Genomic DNA, 17,673 nt, shown 5'->3' on the forward strand with positions numbered 1-17,673 from the left:
GTTTAATTATATGGAAAAATGGGTGGTAAGGATAAGAGCCGAAGATAGCTATGAAATACTCTGATCTGGTGGCATATGACTGGGGTCAGTTGTGGATGAACCAGTGACAAAATGCCCTCCACAGTTTTGGAGGCAGCAGAAATTGCTCATGAATATATTGAATGAAGGACTCATGAGGGGTTTAAACCTTAAGTGAAGAGAAATGAGGGGTCTAGGGATGAATCTAACACCAAACAACTACAAGTGATCCCAGATTGTAAAGCCTCTACTCCTAAGGGATGGCAGGTAATCATCTGCCTGCCCATATAAAACCAAATTGCCCAAAACTCAAGGTTTCTCTACAATCTGCACCCACATCCTCCACTGTGAGTGTCAATGGTATCATCTTGATCTCAGAGGAAATTGTAGGGGAGGGCAATGGCCTCCTAAACTACATTAAGGACAGAGCCTTGGGAAGGTAGTGAAGAATTTATTCAGTGTGCTGGAGTGAATGGTACTGAACATGCTGAGTGGACAGATGAGGCATTAGAAGTCATTTGGGTAAGGAAAGTTTGGTAAGGGGAGATGACAGACTTCCTGGCCAAAAAGAGAAAGGCTACATATTTTAGCTTTGGCTGAATATTCTGTGACTGTCCCCCGTGACATTATTGTAGGTATCAGAAATTTGCTATTAATAGGTGGTAACACTAGCCATTTCTAAGGAAGTTAGGCCAGGTCTACATTAGACCTTAAAGTTGATTGTAGATACGCAATTCCAGCTAAGGCAATTACATAGCTGGAACTGACTCATATACAATCAACTTACCTGGCCTTCCTCAGTAAGGACTCTCCCATCAACCTCCCTCAGTTTTTGTGAGATTGAGGAGAATGGGGTTGACTGTCGACCCTTATAGTTTGATTTCACACATCCCCAGTATGCACATGAAATTGAACCTTGGAAGATCGACCATGACCGAGTTGATCTTTCAGATAGTGAAAACATACACTTAGGCTGCATCTACACTACAAGATAAATTCAAATTTATTCATATCGAATTTCTAATTCTAGAATTTATACATTCGAATTTGACCATCCTCACTTCCCAAGTGCTCCCCACAAAGTCAAGTCATTGCTTCCACACACAAATCGGCTAACATCGACTGTTGCAGTAGTGCATTCTGGGGAGCTATCCCACTATTCCCTCATTGCCAGAGCATTCTGGGTATGTAGCTGGTCTTGATGTCATCTTCTCACATTGCATTTTTTTCATTCCTCTCCCAATTCCTGATAATATGCCGATCCCTGGAAATAATGCAGGGACCCTCAAAGTTAGAAGAAAGATGATAGAAAAGTCTAGGAAAAAAGAATTTTTGCTTTCTCCCCACATTACATTGGCAATCTGCGTGCAGTGACACTATTCTCACTTGGTCATCCACTTGTCCCACAACCCATCACTGCATGCATGTGATCCCTGAAAACAATGCAGTTGCCCGGACTGTGTTTTAAAGTGAGAAGAAAGAGGATAGAAAAGTGCGGGAAAAAAGAAGTTTTGGTTACCCTCCAGAATCAGCAAGCCTGGTATGGGTGCATGGGGTGGGTGTGCAATGGGGGACAAGTTGAAGTGGTCCTTCCCCACAGCAGCAGCCAAACCCCAAATTTCTTAGCTGCTGGGGGACACTTTTCCCCAGGAGCAGCAAGCCCCGATATGGGCCAAGGAGGGAGTGGTTCAGTGGAGGGCCAGTTGAGGTGGTCCTTCCCCGGTGGCAGCAAGCCCCTTAGCTGCCAGGGTAAACTTTTCCCCAGAGGCAGCAAACCCTTTAGCCACTGGGTGAGACTTTCCCATGGCTGCAGCAAAGCCCATAATATCTTTCCCTCCCCTGGAGCCCTAAATGCACAACTGGCAGCACAGTCAACACTGAACAGCAGGCACATCCTTTTATTGGGTTGGGTTGGGGACTACACACTTGATGTGGCTGAGTGTGGGAAAGACCCAGACAGTGTGGCATCTGTGGGTGGGGGAAGAAGGAGGCTTGCACACAGAAGTAAATGGTGTTTTATGCAAGCACAACTCCCAGCACAGCCTTCTTGACATGTGGTATGGCAGTACAGTGGGTCGGGGCTGGTGCCAGGCAGCACAGAAAAAAATAGCAAGTGTACAGACAGAGCTGCAAACTCCCTGCAGGGGCTATTTGAATGGGTAGATGCACTCCCAGTGTTAATAGCACAGAAAAAGAAAGAAGTAAAGACATTTCTCAGGCTCTCTGGGGGCTAATACATTCACTTTTAAGACGTGGCACTTCCACACTGACCTTTAATCGAACTTCTGAATTCGAGCTTGACACTATACCCATCAGGTAACAGAAATACTGTAATCTCAAGATTAGTGCATCCAAAAATCGAGCTAATGGTGAAGACAGTCATGTGGTAATATCGAGCTAACAATTAAATTCAAATTTATCTCATAGTGTACACACAGCCTTAGTCTTGTAACACAGTCCCGGATAGTTGACAAAGAGGGAAATGCCCTCAGTCTGTTGCTTGCTGGTCGTTGCAGGTCTGAGATGAAGTTTGGAAATTCTTTGGAGTCTGCTCTGAATTTAAGGGGGGCTCAAAAGGAGTTTGTGAAGGCTCAGCAAGCTGACCAATGTCTGGACCAAGGCAGGGTTGCAGCTCAGAATAATGCCTTGACCATGGAAGTAAAAGGTAGGCACCCAAGTTTGTGCCACTTCAGACAGCATTGTATCTCTCAGACACCTGCAACAGTTTTGCCCAAGAAAGAACATCAGGCTTTGACCATGTGTGACTTGTTACACTAAATCATATAATCAAGTCTGGTATCCTCCAACCATAGTGAATACTTGATGCTTCAGAGGTAACTAACAACTATTCCATAATTCTCTTAGCCAGTAGTAAAATGGGGTTATTTCTTCTTTAGTGGTGATCCATTAGATCAAATGAGATCTGGTTATACCTATCTTAGCATACATGACTATAGTTGCAATTATTCATCATAAAGATATCAACCTTCAGCATGTGACTTGTCAATTAATCAGTTGACTCCATGTGAATTAACTTGGCTAAATAAAATGACGTGAAAAAATATTTCCTTATTTAGACTTACTGATTCTGTTACAGAAATGAAGTTGTTTAGGAGAAAAAGGTTGGACCACCACACCCTTCTGCAGTTATCCAGTTGAAATTTGGAGATCTCCCATACTGATCCCCAGGGAATAAGAGAGTAAAGCCCAACTAAAAGACATATGGAATATATATGGAGTGGCTGAAGTCTGAAAATACAGCAAGAAGAGAGCTGATCAGGTTTTATAAAAGTTCTTTATCCAGGATTTAGGAAAGCATTGCCACCATTTTAAAGTGATTGTGTTTTCAAGACACACTTCGCTGTATAATTTTATTGTATTATATTTACAAACATAAAATAATCAGATGAGATCTATTAATAAGTACATATGGTGGATGAAATTGTTTGATATAACTATAATCATCAACATTTTTGTATTTATACTGTGACTCCAGGGACTTTCCTGGTCTCTATCATATTACCAAGTGTGCTATTAACTTTATATAGGAATGAAGGCTTGACAGGTAACAGACTTAGTGCTTGTCACTGTCTGCAGGTGGAGATGTTCTTTCACAAGGAGCACTGAATTGGGTCCTCAGTTGTGTTTTGAACTTGGGCTAGGCACTGTGGAGCAGTTATTGGTGGGGACCATGATTTACGAATATGTAGTCCCAGACTTAGCCAGGTGTTGACTGGGAACACAACCCACCCACCTCCAACGATAAGGCCCTAAATTGATGTTTTACTAGACTCCCCAAGAAAGAAGGGATTTCAGTTAAAAAAGTGCAGAGACCAACACAGTGTGATAAGTGTATGAGGTGATCTGGGGCATGGAAGCAAGAGGGGCACTTCTTCAGCTCTATTAACATTGTACAGACCCACAAGAAAAATTACGGTTGATTTTAGATAGTGTCTTCAAAAGATTTAGAGACCCAGAGTGTCTAGTACACCCAAGCAGTGCATGGACATAGTGAAGGAGGATAGCCTCATGGAACCAGATGTGGCTTTGGTTCAGAGCTGTGGGGTCCTGTTCTGATTTACACATCTGATGCTGATGGTATAAAATCCCTTACACTTGGAGGTCTGAGTATATTGTCATGCTCTAGTCCCAGCCTCACTTTCCTGCCTTCTTTGTCTTATGTTAGGGGGAGTGGTAGCTCATACACAAGGTAGCTACACTGTCTGCACCAGCACAGAGGGATCCACACCTGGAAATCTCTGGCACGATTACGACTACGTTGAACAAAATGGCCCTATGGCAGAATGTTCAGGCTACGCAACTGCCATGGGAGGGGCTGATCCTATAAGATGGTCAACACCCTCAATACTCTTTGAGCCTGAAGTCAGGTATATTTACATTCGCATTCAGGCCCATTTAGACCACTCAGGCATTTCATGTATTTACACCCACCTTCAGGGCAAAGAGACCTCAGTGTAAATGAGAATCAGACTACCTGCTTTCATGAAGAATTAAAGGGACACATTGCCTCACAGAAATAAGGCTGTTAATAGTTATCTCTGTAGCTACCATTAATATCGCATTCTGCAGCAAAGCCCTTAAATATTTTTTTTTAAAAAAAGGAAGCAAAACATTCTCCATATAAGACTTTAACATGATTCGCTCCCTTTTGGTTTTACTCTTCTTGCTTTTAATTCCCAAACTGGGAATATTTCTATGAGAAAATTACAAAGAAAACTGTTGTCAAACATACCTGGCTAGTCGATTACCAAGATATTTCAAGGTGACTTTCAGGGTGATTCCCTTTTCAGAGTCATGAACCATGTTTAGCAGTGACCTGGAGCTCAGCCAGCCACTGGAAATGAATGAATATGATGCTTAATATTTCTCCAGCTTTGAATATAGACCTTATTAATAGGTTTCTTGTGAAAGTACTAGGTTGTCAGCACCAGAATAGGAAGTCTTGAGTCTGTAATGTAGGTATAACATGGACAGCAGGAGTGCAAGTTTTATTCTACTGCCCCACCAGTGGTCAGATTCTCCATGTCCACCTGCTCCCAGGCTTCTGTTCCAATATTTCTGTCAAGTCTGACAATTAAAGTAGAGTCTTTGTGTATGTCAGATTTGGACATCTGTCCACCAGGATTTAGACTGAGATCACCAATCCATTGTACATAGCCCACTAAGTAGCCATCAGGTGTTTTAAAAAACAAAATACAAATATGTTTTCTTTCAGATAAGGATTATCAAGGATGTTCTGGACAGAATTCTATATACATGGCTGAGTGCACTTAAAACAAGGAATCAACCTCTTTGGTTATGCAAAACACAGAATAGCCTCTCCAAAATTAGAGCACTTATTCATGGAGTACGGAGGCAATTTTTCTGAGTATTTACACATAACTCTGTTAATTAATTTATGACTTACAATTAATTTAAAACTAAGACCCAGATCCTCCAGGCAATTTGTCTCCTACCTTCCATTGGTTTCAATGAAAGTTAGGAGCCTAAACACCTTTGAGAATCTGGACCTGGATCTTTTAAAATTTTTTGCGTGTGTGTCAGTCTTTTTTATTTATGTTTAGGTCCCAAATGATCTAAGCAATGAACTAACACAGGCAATTCAAAGGCTTCATGCCTTTAAAATTATTTGAAATCTTATGGGATGGCCTAAGTTATGCTGGCAATGGCACTTTAGGTGATCTGTTAGCTCCAAACCACCTGACTGTACATCATGTGAATGAACAAATGAATGAAGACTCTGTCAGCTTTGAGCAGCATAGGCCTTTGATATACAACTGAGCAATTCTGATTTCATCCAGGTAAAGAAAGTGGTGTAGACACATGAGACGGTTCATTAATACAAAAACAAGGGCTATAGAAATACAGGGCCTGATTCACCATTGCCTCATGTAGTTACCTGTATTTGTTCAGAGTAAATCTGAATTTCTGTCAGCTCAGACTTTGCTAGTCACATCAATGGTACCATTTGTTTTCAGTTTGCATAGAAGTGACTGTTATGAGTGCAAGGCAAGGAAGAATTGGGCTCACAGTTTTTACAGAGTAATACACCATAATTGCTAGTAGCTTAAATGTGTAAGCAACCTGTATCAACTCACTAGAATGCAAGCAGTCAGAGCTTACATAAACCCCGTTAATTTAATCTTTTTACCTGATCAGAAAGAATGTATCCACACCTAAATAAAAAGGTCCACTCCGAGAATAAACATATATGGGATTTTTTAACACTTGTGCCTTCCATTCCAACACATTATCTGTAGTGAAATACAAAATATAGTACTAAAGTAAGAAACATAAGAAGATATATTTTCATAATACATAATATCACATAGTGAAGCCAACATCATCTAGTAGATAGAGAAAGCACTAGGGTGGGCATCAGAATTCCTGGGTCTTATCCCCTACTGTTATTGTTATGCAGTATGATCTTGTCCTCTCTTTCTCCAGAGACGAAAGGGGGACAATCATGCTTATTGTCCCCTCTAAAGGACTGTGAAAGCCATGGACAAAAAAACATTACGTAAATGCTCAGCCTTATTATCATCGTCTTCCTAGGTTTGTCTATGCATCCATTACCACCGGCTATGTGTACACTAGAGGGTTTTGTCTACAAAATTGGTGTTTTGTCAATAAAACCCCAATTCTCAAGTTGGGCCATCTCTTTTTTCCCCTTTTGGATAAGTTTATCCATAGCCATATTCCACCTGAACTTCTCCTTACCAGAATACAAGGCTTTCACCGTAATCCTCTTATCTGGAGAAGTGTGGGAAGTGATCTTCAGTTTCTCTACAGTCTCTTTGGTGGACCTCTTTTCACACTGGCTGGTCTAGGAGAACTGTAGTCTCTCTTGTGGGCATCATCCTTATCACTTTTTAAAAGAACTCTTTTTCCCTTCTTTACCAAGGAGCATACAGCCTCAAGAGAGGACTCTCTCTTGCCCATACTGCTTTCTCACAAGCACTGTGGTGCCCTAAAAACAGTTTGCTGGGAACAGGTTGCCCTTCTGCTGCCCTGCTTGACAGTTTGGAGTACATACCCTACTTCGAAGTATGTTATAAAACTGTGATTTGCCTGAGAGCACACAAAATAAACTGATCATTTTTAAAAAAGCCAATAATGTTTACTAATTTGTCCCATCCATCTTACCTAAATTCTGCCATGTAGTCATCTGACTGGTGTGTCCAGAAATTATCCATACAAGACTCAAAACTCGGATACCATTTAGTGCAGAGCAGACACCATTACAGGGTTTTATTGTCCATATAGTTGGAAAATTCCTTTGCAAGGAAAAACATTTTAGAGTGCTGTCCAAGGCACCTAAAAAAGCTATAACAACAAAGATGAATTCATCCTTTACTGTTTAACAAATTCATTGGTAAAAATTGATTGTTCTTATCTTCAAAGGGCTCCATCTTATTTCCAATAAGTTAATGAATGTTTTGCCATTGTCTTGGATTCAGGTCCTAAAACCATTAAAATAAATAGATAGTTTCCTGCTGACTCAGAAGGGATTTGGATCAGATTCCTTGCCAAGTGGAGAAGTGGGCCCCACTACATCAGGGAGGCCATATTTAATGACAATAGAAGTTGTGATATTTTGGTAACATATCAATGAGGTAACTTATTTAATTTGACATTGTAAAACCCAACAGAGGAATAACTAAAAACATCAAAGAAAGAATTTCAAGAAAGCCTTTCAAATACAGAATCTGTTTTCTCAATTATCAGAAAAAAATTGGTTAGATTTTTCCTGAAAGATCATTTTAGCCCAAAATATTACAGAACATAATAACAACTGAACAGTTTCAAAACTGTCAAGGAGTCATTTCAATGAGTTCTTCTTTCTTTTCAATTTTTACAGATCATAAACAGTATTTTCCCCACACATCTCTTATACATGGCATTCAGTCATAGATAATTTATAGTCAAGGCTGATCCAGGGATCAACATGCCTTTATACTAATTACATAACAATTAAACAAAAAATGGTTAAGCTTTAAAAATTATGCAAAAGACCAGTTGATTTATACAAATGTTCTACTAATATACCATGTATATTCTGTGAGCAATTATATTCCAAGGGGGAGAAAACCAGCTCTGATACACACGGCTCATGGCCTTTCATGTTTTCTATCCCTGTGCTTAGTATGATTTTTGAGATGTGATTATATATCGACTAAGAACCAGACATGGACCACCTAACCCAGGGCCTAATTCTGGAGCAGTTATTCACCAAACTTAATCATTTTAGGCCCCTAAGCAGTTCCACTTAAGTCCATTGGGACAAGTCATGAGAATAAGAATTCACCATTTGAGCAAAGCTGGAAGGATTCGGTCCTCACTTATTGTCTTTGGTTTTTCTAAAACGGCAGCTCATTGTGGGACTGATCCAAAACCTAATGAAAAGAGTAGGAGTTTTTCTGTTTACTTCAAGGCCTTTGTAGCTTTTCATTCCTTTATAGTATTCGCACATTGAACTTCTTTTCAAACTAATGTCTATTTTATTTGTATACTAAAAGAGTTACCTGGCATTTCTGGGGTCCTTCAGGGTAGGGGGCTGTGAGTATGGGGGTGCCGGAATGAAGGCAGGGGGTTGGAAGGTGTGGGAGGGGCTCAGGGTAGGAGTTGGGAGCAGCTGTTGGTGTTGCTCCCAGAGGCCAGCCCATGGTGGTGGTGGCTGAACTGCCCAGCTGCTGAAATTACACCCTGGGGCCAGCCTGGGATAGCAGGAGCTGTGAAATCTGCTTGCTGGCATTGCTCCCCAAGGCTGGCCCAGGGCAGGGGGAGCATACTGCCCAGCTTTTTGGCTGCTTCATGTCTCTCTGGGGCTAGTGTGTGATCCATGTGCTGCCTTCTGTGGTCATTTTGGAGTATAACAGCCCAGACCCCTCCCTTTCCATTAGATGAGAAAATTGCATTCCAGGCACATCCCATTGTCCTGGCACAACCAAACCCTGGTCTTGCCCTAAGGTATGATTAGAGGAAGCTGCTTACCAAATGTGATGGTCCTAGCTCTTACAGTTTAGGAGGATTTCTTCAACAAATGGACTGAGACACACAGACACACTCTCTCAAACATACACTAATAGTACCTTTGACATCACCAAAACACTTGATTTGACTGTGGCAATAATAGTTAAACTAATTGCATTTGGGGATCCACACTCTAAAGTGCAAATGGATTTTCTTGCTGTATACAAAAATTTTGCACAGGATTATTTAAGCCCTTTCTTGTAATATAAATATGGACATCTGTATTGAAGCATTGGTACATCTAAGGTTCATATTTGATGGGCTCCTTAAGAGAGATATCTCCAGGCAATATCAAAAATTAACTCTGTATTGTTACAGTTTAACATTTAATCTATTATTTCCCAAATGCATATTATGTAAAGTATGATTTGGCATGGATGTGGCCTTCATGTAGAGAAATACTTACTTTTCTTTGTGTAGCAGACATCATCAGAAACAAGTGGCAACATTGAGTTCATTTTATAATTGTTCCAACTGATATCGCCCTTTGATTCACTCTTATCTTTTTCATTTGAAGATGTGCTCCCGTAATTTGTGGAAGGTAAACTATCTGATGGTGATTCATCAAATTTCCCTTCCCACCTCACAGCAGCAGCAGCATAAACAGTTCCAGTGATTGGTAAGACCATAAACAAAATACTAACAAACCTGGGGGAAACAAAGTTCATTACTGCAGAGTGACAATCATTTTATAGGACACATTTTTAAAACTGATGTCCCAAACCCTCCCATACTTACAAACAAATAGCAGCAAATGCATCAATAGGAAAAAGGCCTTTAGCACATCTGGCAACACTCACAACTGAGACTGTAGAATTCAAAGTGAAGAGAGATGGGAAAGGTGATACAAAAGAGATGGTCTTGAATTTAAATATATCTGTCAAGAAAACATAAATTAATATTACAGTCCCAGATAAGACAGCTTTTTAGATTATAGATCTTAGCAGCTTGTTCAAGACAGCAAATGGAAAGATTTGTTCCTTAAGGCTCAGACAGTATTTCTGTTTAGTACAAACAGCTTTATTAAATAACTATTCATCTCTAAGTCCAAGCTGTAAACACTTTTTCTTTTCCTAGAATATTAAACTGTCACCAATTCTTTACTATACTTATCATAGAGAGGAACTTCAAAGATCTGGGCAGATAGGGTTCAAGATGAGCATCTGGCTTTTTTTGAGGGCTTCACTGAAGGTGAGTGAATCCCCAAAAATGAAACTCCACTTTTACTTTTTAGCTCCCATACACAGAACTGTCCTTTCATAGGAGTATGGTCATGTTGTTTGGCCTGATTTTTGTTTTGGCTTGTGGAGTCAGTTTGGATCATTAGCTTGGGTTGTGGAGTATAGCAAGATCCTAGGCACTGAATTTGTCTAGGTGTCCACTGCCCTGTCATTTTCCCCCTGCTCCCAGAGAGTGTGGGGTTGAATCTGATTTTATTAGTTAATGTTACTATTAGCATAACTCATAATAATAGGGGTACTTGGCTTATTTAATATTTACTGTAATAACCCTGGAGATTCTTGTCATCAATATTAATGTCTAGTTCCTCTTTAAATGCAGGGTGGTTGTGATCATGCCAGTCCTGAAGAAGAGCTCTGTGTAGCCTGAAAGCTTGTCTCTCTCACCACCAGAAGCTGTTCCAATAAAAGATATAACCTCCCCCCTTTTCCATGGAGTTCCTCTTTGAATCTTTAACACCATGTTCCAGTGATAATTCTCGGTAATGATAGAAAAGTGGCCCAAATATACAGAACAGCAGCCCAGCTTGAGATGTATAAAGTGTTCATTTTCTATGAATATGGAAATGCAGTAACTATCAGTAGAACAGTACAATTAAACATGAGAAAGGCCTATTAGGTTATGTAGCCCATCCTCTGCTGGCAGAGTCTGAATAAGTAATCTGTTTGGCACAAAATGTGTCGATTATAGGGTTTTGTAGGCTGTGTATTAAGCTTTGGAAAGTTTGTATTTTTAACTAAATTAAGCAGCAGCGAATGTGTGGAGGGCCATGACCTCAGCTGGTATCAGTCGCATAGATCCTTTGTCTTGAGTGGAATCATGCTAGTATAAACCATCTGAGGATCTGGCTCAAACCCTTTTGGTAGGGTACTGTTGTAGTATGGTAGTGTGGCAGTATGAAAGCAAGAGGTGTCTGAAATAGAAAATAGGCATCTATAATATTTGTTAATTATTTGAACTATGAAAGTGCTTGGAAGATCCTTCAATACTGAGACCTCACAATGTTAGGCACTGTACATACATAACTCAAAGATGGTTAGTATTACAAAAAGCCTATCACTTAATGACAAGAGTCAATGGTGGGGAAAAAGAGGGAAAGGCACAGGTTTACAATAAAAATAATTACCAGTGTAATAAGTGGTCCATACACCCACTATCTAGCCACCTTCCAGTGTTTGGTAGCCATTCTGGAAGAGCAGCATGGGGAGGTGATGCCCAATAGTAATTTGTTATTTTGCCTGCTGCATATGAAAATGCTACAAAATAAGGGCAACATTAAAGTTAGATGGGTAGTTAAGACTGGGCAGAGTTATAGTGGGGCAGAGGAATTAAGTGGCAGTAGGGATCTGTCTGGATCCTTTCACTGTTCATTGCCAAAGGCCATTAGATGAGATATGCAAAGCTGCCCACGGGAACAAAATCCCCATTAAAATTAGTGCAAACCATGTACCAGATCTCATAAGTAGTTGTGAAAATCTTCAAATCTAACACATGGGATTTTAGTAATTTTCTATAAGGGAAAATTAATAGTGTTTCTAGACGCTACCTGGAGTCCACCACAACATACTCAAAATCAACTTTTTGCTTTCTAAAGGTAGATAAAAACATATGTTTCTTACCTAATATTGCTAATGTTGTAACGTCTTCATCATGGCAGGAGTCAGGAACACAAATACCAATACTGTAATCAAATCCTTCCTGGAAGACATACCTCTCCTTAGCATTCTTTGCCCAAAATGTTTACAAGCAGCAGGGGCTAAGAGGTAGTGGTGTATACAGAGAATAAACCCCAAAGGAGAATTAGATTCCCTAAGCTAGAGAATTTCAATAGAATTTGAATGCTCTTTGGAAAATCCTAGCCCTAGTCAATGCAAGATATCTGTGGATAGTTCCTCATCTGATTGTGTTTGATCTTTGCATGGATATGCAACAAAAAAGACACAAGAAACTTCCAAACATTGCTACAGTGCAGGGGACTGGTGCAAATTCATTTCAGGCCAGTACCACCAAGAGTAGTAGCCACCCCAAAAGGGCCAAGGAAAAGGTATAGACTTTCCCTTACTGGTACTGACTAGTGAAGCTGGCTAGTATTAGAGGGAAATGCATGTGGTACCCAGGAAAAGATGGTGAACTAAGAATGCTTCTTAGATCGCTGTGACACTCCAGGAAGCATTAGTGTATCTCCGCTAAGGAGAAAGGGTTAGGTCACTTCCTATCTCTGTGAAGAGCCAAAGGGATTCCTTCAGAGTCTTTGTGGATGGTGACTTTCCCCAGAATAAGAGGTGAAATGAGGCAGCATCCATCTCACCTCCCCAGAATGGCCCACATGTGTGGGATTGCAGCTCAACAGGTGCAAGGAGGCGACTCCTCAAACAGCTGCCCACACCCCAAGAACAGAATATAGCAAACAAAGTTTTGGAGCAGTCATCTGTCACAACCTGGAAGAGAACTGCCACAGCTCAAGCTGGCTGGTGTTTCTCCTGTTCCTCCTTTGGACCCGGTCTGATATTCAGATTTACAAACATCTGACCCATCACTGGTTTTGAGTGAGTACTTGACAAACACTCTTCACTGGCCTAATGTTAAGTCCAACATGCTAGCCAGATTTCAAAGTTCTGCCTGTCTAAATTCTTCCTGCCAGTTCAGTTAGTACTTCCTGTTCTCAACTACGGTGTAGAGTTCATGTGCGGGATTCTATCAAAGCAGTAGCTGCATCTCAGTGATAGGCACAGCATTACTTGACCTGCCTCAGACGGATTTTTCTGAGGCTTAGTTAACTAATGTTAGCTCCTCTGAGGAAGGATGCTCTAGAAAAGCAAAATAGTACCATGATCATTATAATGCACTATTGGGTTCACAGTCATAATTAAAAGTAAACAATGCAAATGTCATACAAACAGCAAAATTGTATTTGAATATTTCCTTATTTATGACCATATTAAGAAATAAAATTACTCATGCAAATTGAGGAATGTTTCTATTAAACATAAAGTTTGGTTAGTATTTAATCCTTACATTTTGTTTTCCTTCAAAAAGCACTTATCTGACGGAAGAGATCACATGTTAGTTGCATATTTTTGGGTCTCCACCAACCAATGAGGCTTTGATGAGAAATTTGCTGTCTCCTGCACTTAAAAAAATTATTTAACATCCATTTTGGGTCATATATTTCAATTTACAAGATATTTCAGAGAGCTAAAATTTTCTTATCTTTACCGTGTTTCCTATGTTGATCAGAATATATCTATTAAGGTAACACTTTTGAAACGTACATTGACAAACAGTGCTGGTAGAGTATCTCTACATGCAAGTAATAGTGTGGAGGGCAATTTATTTTATAATAATCCATCCTTAAGATGGTAAAGGCTGAGATTTCCGCGTCCCCAGTGTTCCTGGGAGTGAGGTGTTTTCAAACCTAAGGTCTGATACTGCTCATGGAATTCCCACTGTAGCCAAGAGGAATTCCACACTGTTCATTTTAGTAACAGAGAGTAAGCCTTGCTAGTCTAGATACTATCAAAACAAAAAGCAGTCAAGTAGCACTTTAAAGACTAGCAAAATAGTTTATTAGGTGAGCTTTCATGGGACAGACCCACTTCTTCAGACCATAGCCAGACCAGAACAGACTCAATATTTAAGGCACAGAGAACCAAAAACAGTAAGCAAAGAGGACAAATCAGAAAAAGATAATCAAGGTGAGCAAATCAGAGAGTGGAGGGGTGGGGGGGAAGATCAAGAATTAGATTGAGTTAAGTATGCAGACAAGCCCCTATAGTGACCAAGGAAGTTCCCATCCCGATTCAAACCATGTGTTAATGTTCATTTTAGTGTTACTTTATCCTCTCTACTACCTATGTCCAATTATCTATTTGTTAAGCCTGCCTAATACCTATATTGGAGTAGGGACTATCCACTTCAATATTTTTTGTATAGTGCCTAACACAATAAGGCCACTGGTCTTTACTGGGATTCCTGCTCACTGTTGTAATAAGTAACCAATGGCAAACAAAGACATCTTCATCATGCATCACATACATGCATGATCTTTTACATTTTTAGCTTGGTTGAAAACAAACTTAAAATTTAAGCTCTTTTTTACACAGAGTCCAAGGTCCCAATCCTTTGCAAGTGCAGGACTCCTAATCATAAACTTAGCAATTTTCAAAAGCCACGTAAAAATGAAGATGAGTTATTACCGAAATTCAGCCAGCTATTTGATGTCAATACATTACCAGATGATGATTGAGGGTACAGTTGACTTAAAGTTATTGTAATCATATGAATTCTCAGACAAAATCTATTTATCCAGATAGAATGTATGGCTATATAATTAGGGTGACCATCCATCCCCTATTAGGTGGGACGGTCCTGTATTTGGAACGTTAAAAAAGGCGTTCTGACTTATTTTTATAAAGGCACTAATTGTCCCTTATTAGGACCATCCCCCTGCTGACCTTTTCCCCAGCAGCTGCTGCTGGGAGTCACTTCCCCGAGCCACAGGGAAGCAGGGGGAGCGTGGGCAGCTGCCACGTCCCTGCCACTTCCCTGGGGCTCCTGGGGATCACCAGTGGCTGCTGCTTCCCCAGGCTCCCAGGAAGCATCAGGGGCTGTGGCTTCCCTGGGGCTCCCAGGAAGTACTGGCAGCTGTGACTTCCCTGGGGGTCTTGGAGATCGTGGTCAGCTGCTGCTTCCCCAGGGTGCACTGGTCACTGCCTTCTTCGCGGTTCCCCAGGGCTTGGTGGAGTCAGGACGAGCCACCCCCCCAGCCCATATCTCCCTGTCCTGTATTTGGGACAGGGAGATATGGTCACCCTATTTATAGTGCAGATTGTAAACTCCAGCAAGTAGGGACTGTTGTTGGAGTTGAAAGTTTTACTCTCTTTTATTCTCTTCACATTTTGAATTTCAGGTTTAATAATGTAGCAATGTAAGGTAACACATTCAGCTGTTTATTACTTCTATTAATTAAGTTCTTTAATTGAATATACACCTCTTTGTTTTAAAGTTTAGTGAGTTTAGTAGGTAAAGAGACAGAGTTTTGGTATTACGTCTATGTTAATAAGATTACAGGACTATCTTGAAGTCTGAAGCCTTGTTTGATTTATAATGCCTTTTGTTCTGCTTCATTTAAAGCATAACACTCACTTGCTCTGTGTAAGTATACAGCTTAGTAAATCAGGTCTTGATCCTTCACTGGGGCTTCTTGCCACCACAATTCACATAATAATGTCCTGAAATTCAATTTAAGTCATTTTTGCATTCCGAAAGGCCAGATTCTGTATTCCTTGCATACTCAGTTGTTATCAACAGGGGTTTGGTTTCATAGCTGATTGCAGGATCAGCAACTACGCATATATGCAAAGTTTAGTCAACTGTAGCACACCCGTATAATGTCAATCAAAATAATATGGTAATTGAAAAGAGTATACCTGCTGCACTTGCAATTTGCAATATTGTCCTTGGAATTTACCTGAAGACACCTTGGCAGACAGACATTCACTATAGGATCCCAGTCTGTCTGTGTTTCCACCCAGGACATTGCTACCAACTTTTCCCAAAGAATCATACACTGGAATTCAAAACAAAGGTACTGTGTAAATAAAGGTGCTTAGGCAAAGCTGGGAAGCACAAGCCAGTTTAAGTTGTTCTTTGCCTGCCATGCATCTTATTGGATATTAACACTTCTTCAAAAGTCAGGCAGTCCAATCAGAGAACTCTTCAATAATAAAAGGCATGGTACCAATCTGACCACTGTTTCATGCCTGAACTAAAATTTAGTCTTGCACCAGTTTCATCAGTTATGAAATAAACTCTATGGCGACCAGAATTTTGTTTCTCCAATGGTGTTACCGGAAGGAAAAAGTTCACGACCAAGTCTTAACTCTTCTGTGTCCGTGAAGCCAGGGGTGTCAGCTACCAGAAGCCCCACCTAAAACAGCTTAAAAGAAAATGATATCTTCAAGTCCCATCTCCCAGAACATTTCAGGGCAAAAAGAAATGTCTGTGTGTCCGCCACAGAGAAGCTAGGATAATCCCACTGCAACAAGGAGAAACTCCCTCTGCAGCTTGCAAGATGCTTCCAGCATACAACACAGACAACTGCAAAATAATACCTTCCATTTGCCACCATGTTACTTACCTTCTTAGCCCTCAGCCCTGTAATTGAAAAGGCTAGTACAGAACACACAGACTTTCCAGTCCTGGAGCTCCATGTGACTGAAGGTGAATGGTTATGTTAATTACTGCAGGATCAAAGCTTTAGTGAAACCATTGACTTCACTAGGGTGTCCATCTGAGAGAGGCAAACAAGATTTCATCCTAAACTGTGCTGTTTAAAGCAAAGTTTCTCACTGAAGACTTTTCTTGCTACAGTACATGTGATCCTTGAGGAATGGGTAGTCCCAAGGAAGGATGGTCCACTGGTCGGGGCACTGGCCTGGGACTTAAGAGAACTAAATTCCCTGGTCACCACAGAGTTCCTATGTGACATTATGTAAACCACCTACTCTCTCTATTCCTCAGCACCCTATCTGTAAAATGGGAACACCTTTCAGAAAATGGGAGACACATCTCTACCTAATGGCGCTGTTGTGAGGATCGGTACCTTAATGTAGTGAAATGCACAAGTAGTGTGGTAATAGGGGCCGTATAAATACTATAGGTAGATAGATCACAGTTAAACTCCTACATCTTGGATTCTATGTCCCTCAGCCATTCAATTGCTCTTAGGAATGCCTGCACAGGTTGTAAAACAAATCAGCCTTTCCATCTCAGTGCCTGAGTTTTGCAGTGTGGTCACTAGGTGGCATAGCACAATTTCACCCATACCAACACACCAGAGGTAGAAAAAATTACTTACTCATTTTGGCATACGCTTTTGGTTCCACTGCATTCAGATCAGAAAGAAATTGATGAGTGTCTTCCAAACACCTTAGAGAAGCATTCCTCACTGGCGAACCACTAGGTGTTAAAAGCATCAGAAGGAGCATTAACAAGGATGCCAACATTTCTCTACCTCTATTTTCCCTAGGCAGTTCGCTTGTGGGTATGAGGTACAGTATATGTAAGGAACAGTGGTAATTTCACATAGGTCAGTGGAAAATGCGATACTTCCTTCTTCTTAATATGCATAGATGCAACATGCTTTCCAAAACGTCTGCAGAGCGACAAAAATGTACAACCGTGAAAAACTATTTACGCACTTACGTTTTATTGAATAAAACAGCTCTCTAGTTTCCTGTGCCCTTCCGTCCACCTGCCATCCATTAGCTATGCAGATCAACACTGAAATTCAGTTTGGTTACTACTGTTTACCATGTTCTTGGGGAGCGTATATATATGTTGCCAACTTAGTGCTTATTA

The 17,673-nt window shown here is 40.6% G+C and overlaps 1 protein-coding gene across 1 annotated transcript in view; it reads right to left on the reverse strand.

The window, feature by feature from the left end:
- The window catches only part of LOC142013944 (O-acyltransferase like protein-like), a 37,578-nt gene extending 20,260 nt beyond the window's left edge, over positions 1–17,318 (reverse strand). Inside the window, exons 1-9 of the mRNA XM_074995965.1 lie at positions 17,171–17,318; positions 15,741–15,880; positions 11,931–12,009; positions 9,811–9,949; positions 9,479–9,720; positions 7,186–7,365; positions 6,191–6,293; positions 4,772–4,873; positions 3,102–3,267 (exon numbers count right to left, since the gene is read on the reverse strand). Coding sequence (XP_074852066.1) covers positions 3,102–3,267; positions 4,772–4,873; positions 6,191–6,293; positions 7,186–7,365; positions 9,479–9,720; positions 9,811–9,949; positions 11,931–12,009; positions 15,741–15,880; positions 17,171–17,318 — 1,299 coding nt within the window. The remainder of the gene's footprint in view (positions 1–3,101; positions 3,268–4,771; positions 4,874–6,190; positions 6,294–7,185; positions 7,366–9,478; positions 9,721–9,810; positions 9,950–11,930; positions 12,010–15,740; positions 15,881–17,170) is intronic.
- Positions 17,319–17,673: the final 355 nt, after the last annotated feature.

This window comes from Carettochelys insculpta, chromosome 5 (genome assembly GCF_033958435.1).
Source record: "Carettochelys insculpta isolate YL-2023 chromosome 5, ASM3395843v1, whole genome shotgun sequence".
NCBI classification, from domain to species: Eukaryota; Metazoa; Chordata; order Testudines; family Carettochelyidae; genus Carettochelys; species Carettochelys insculpta.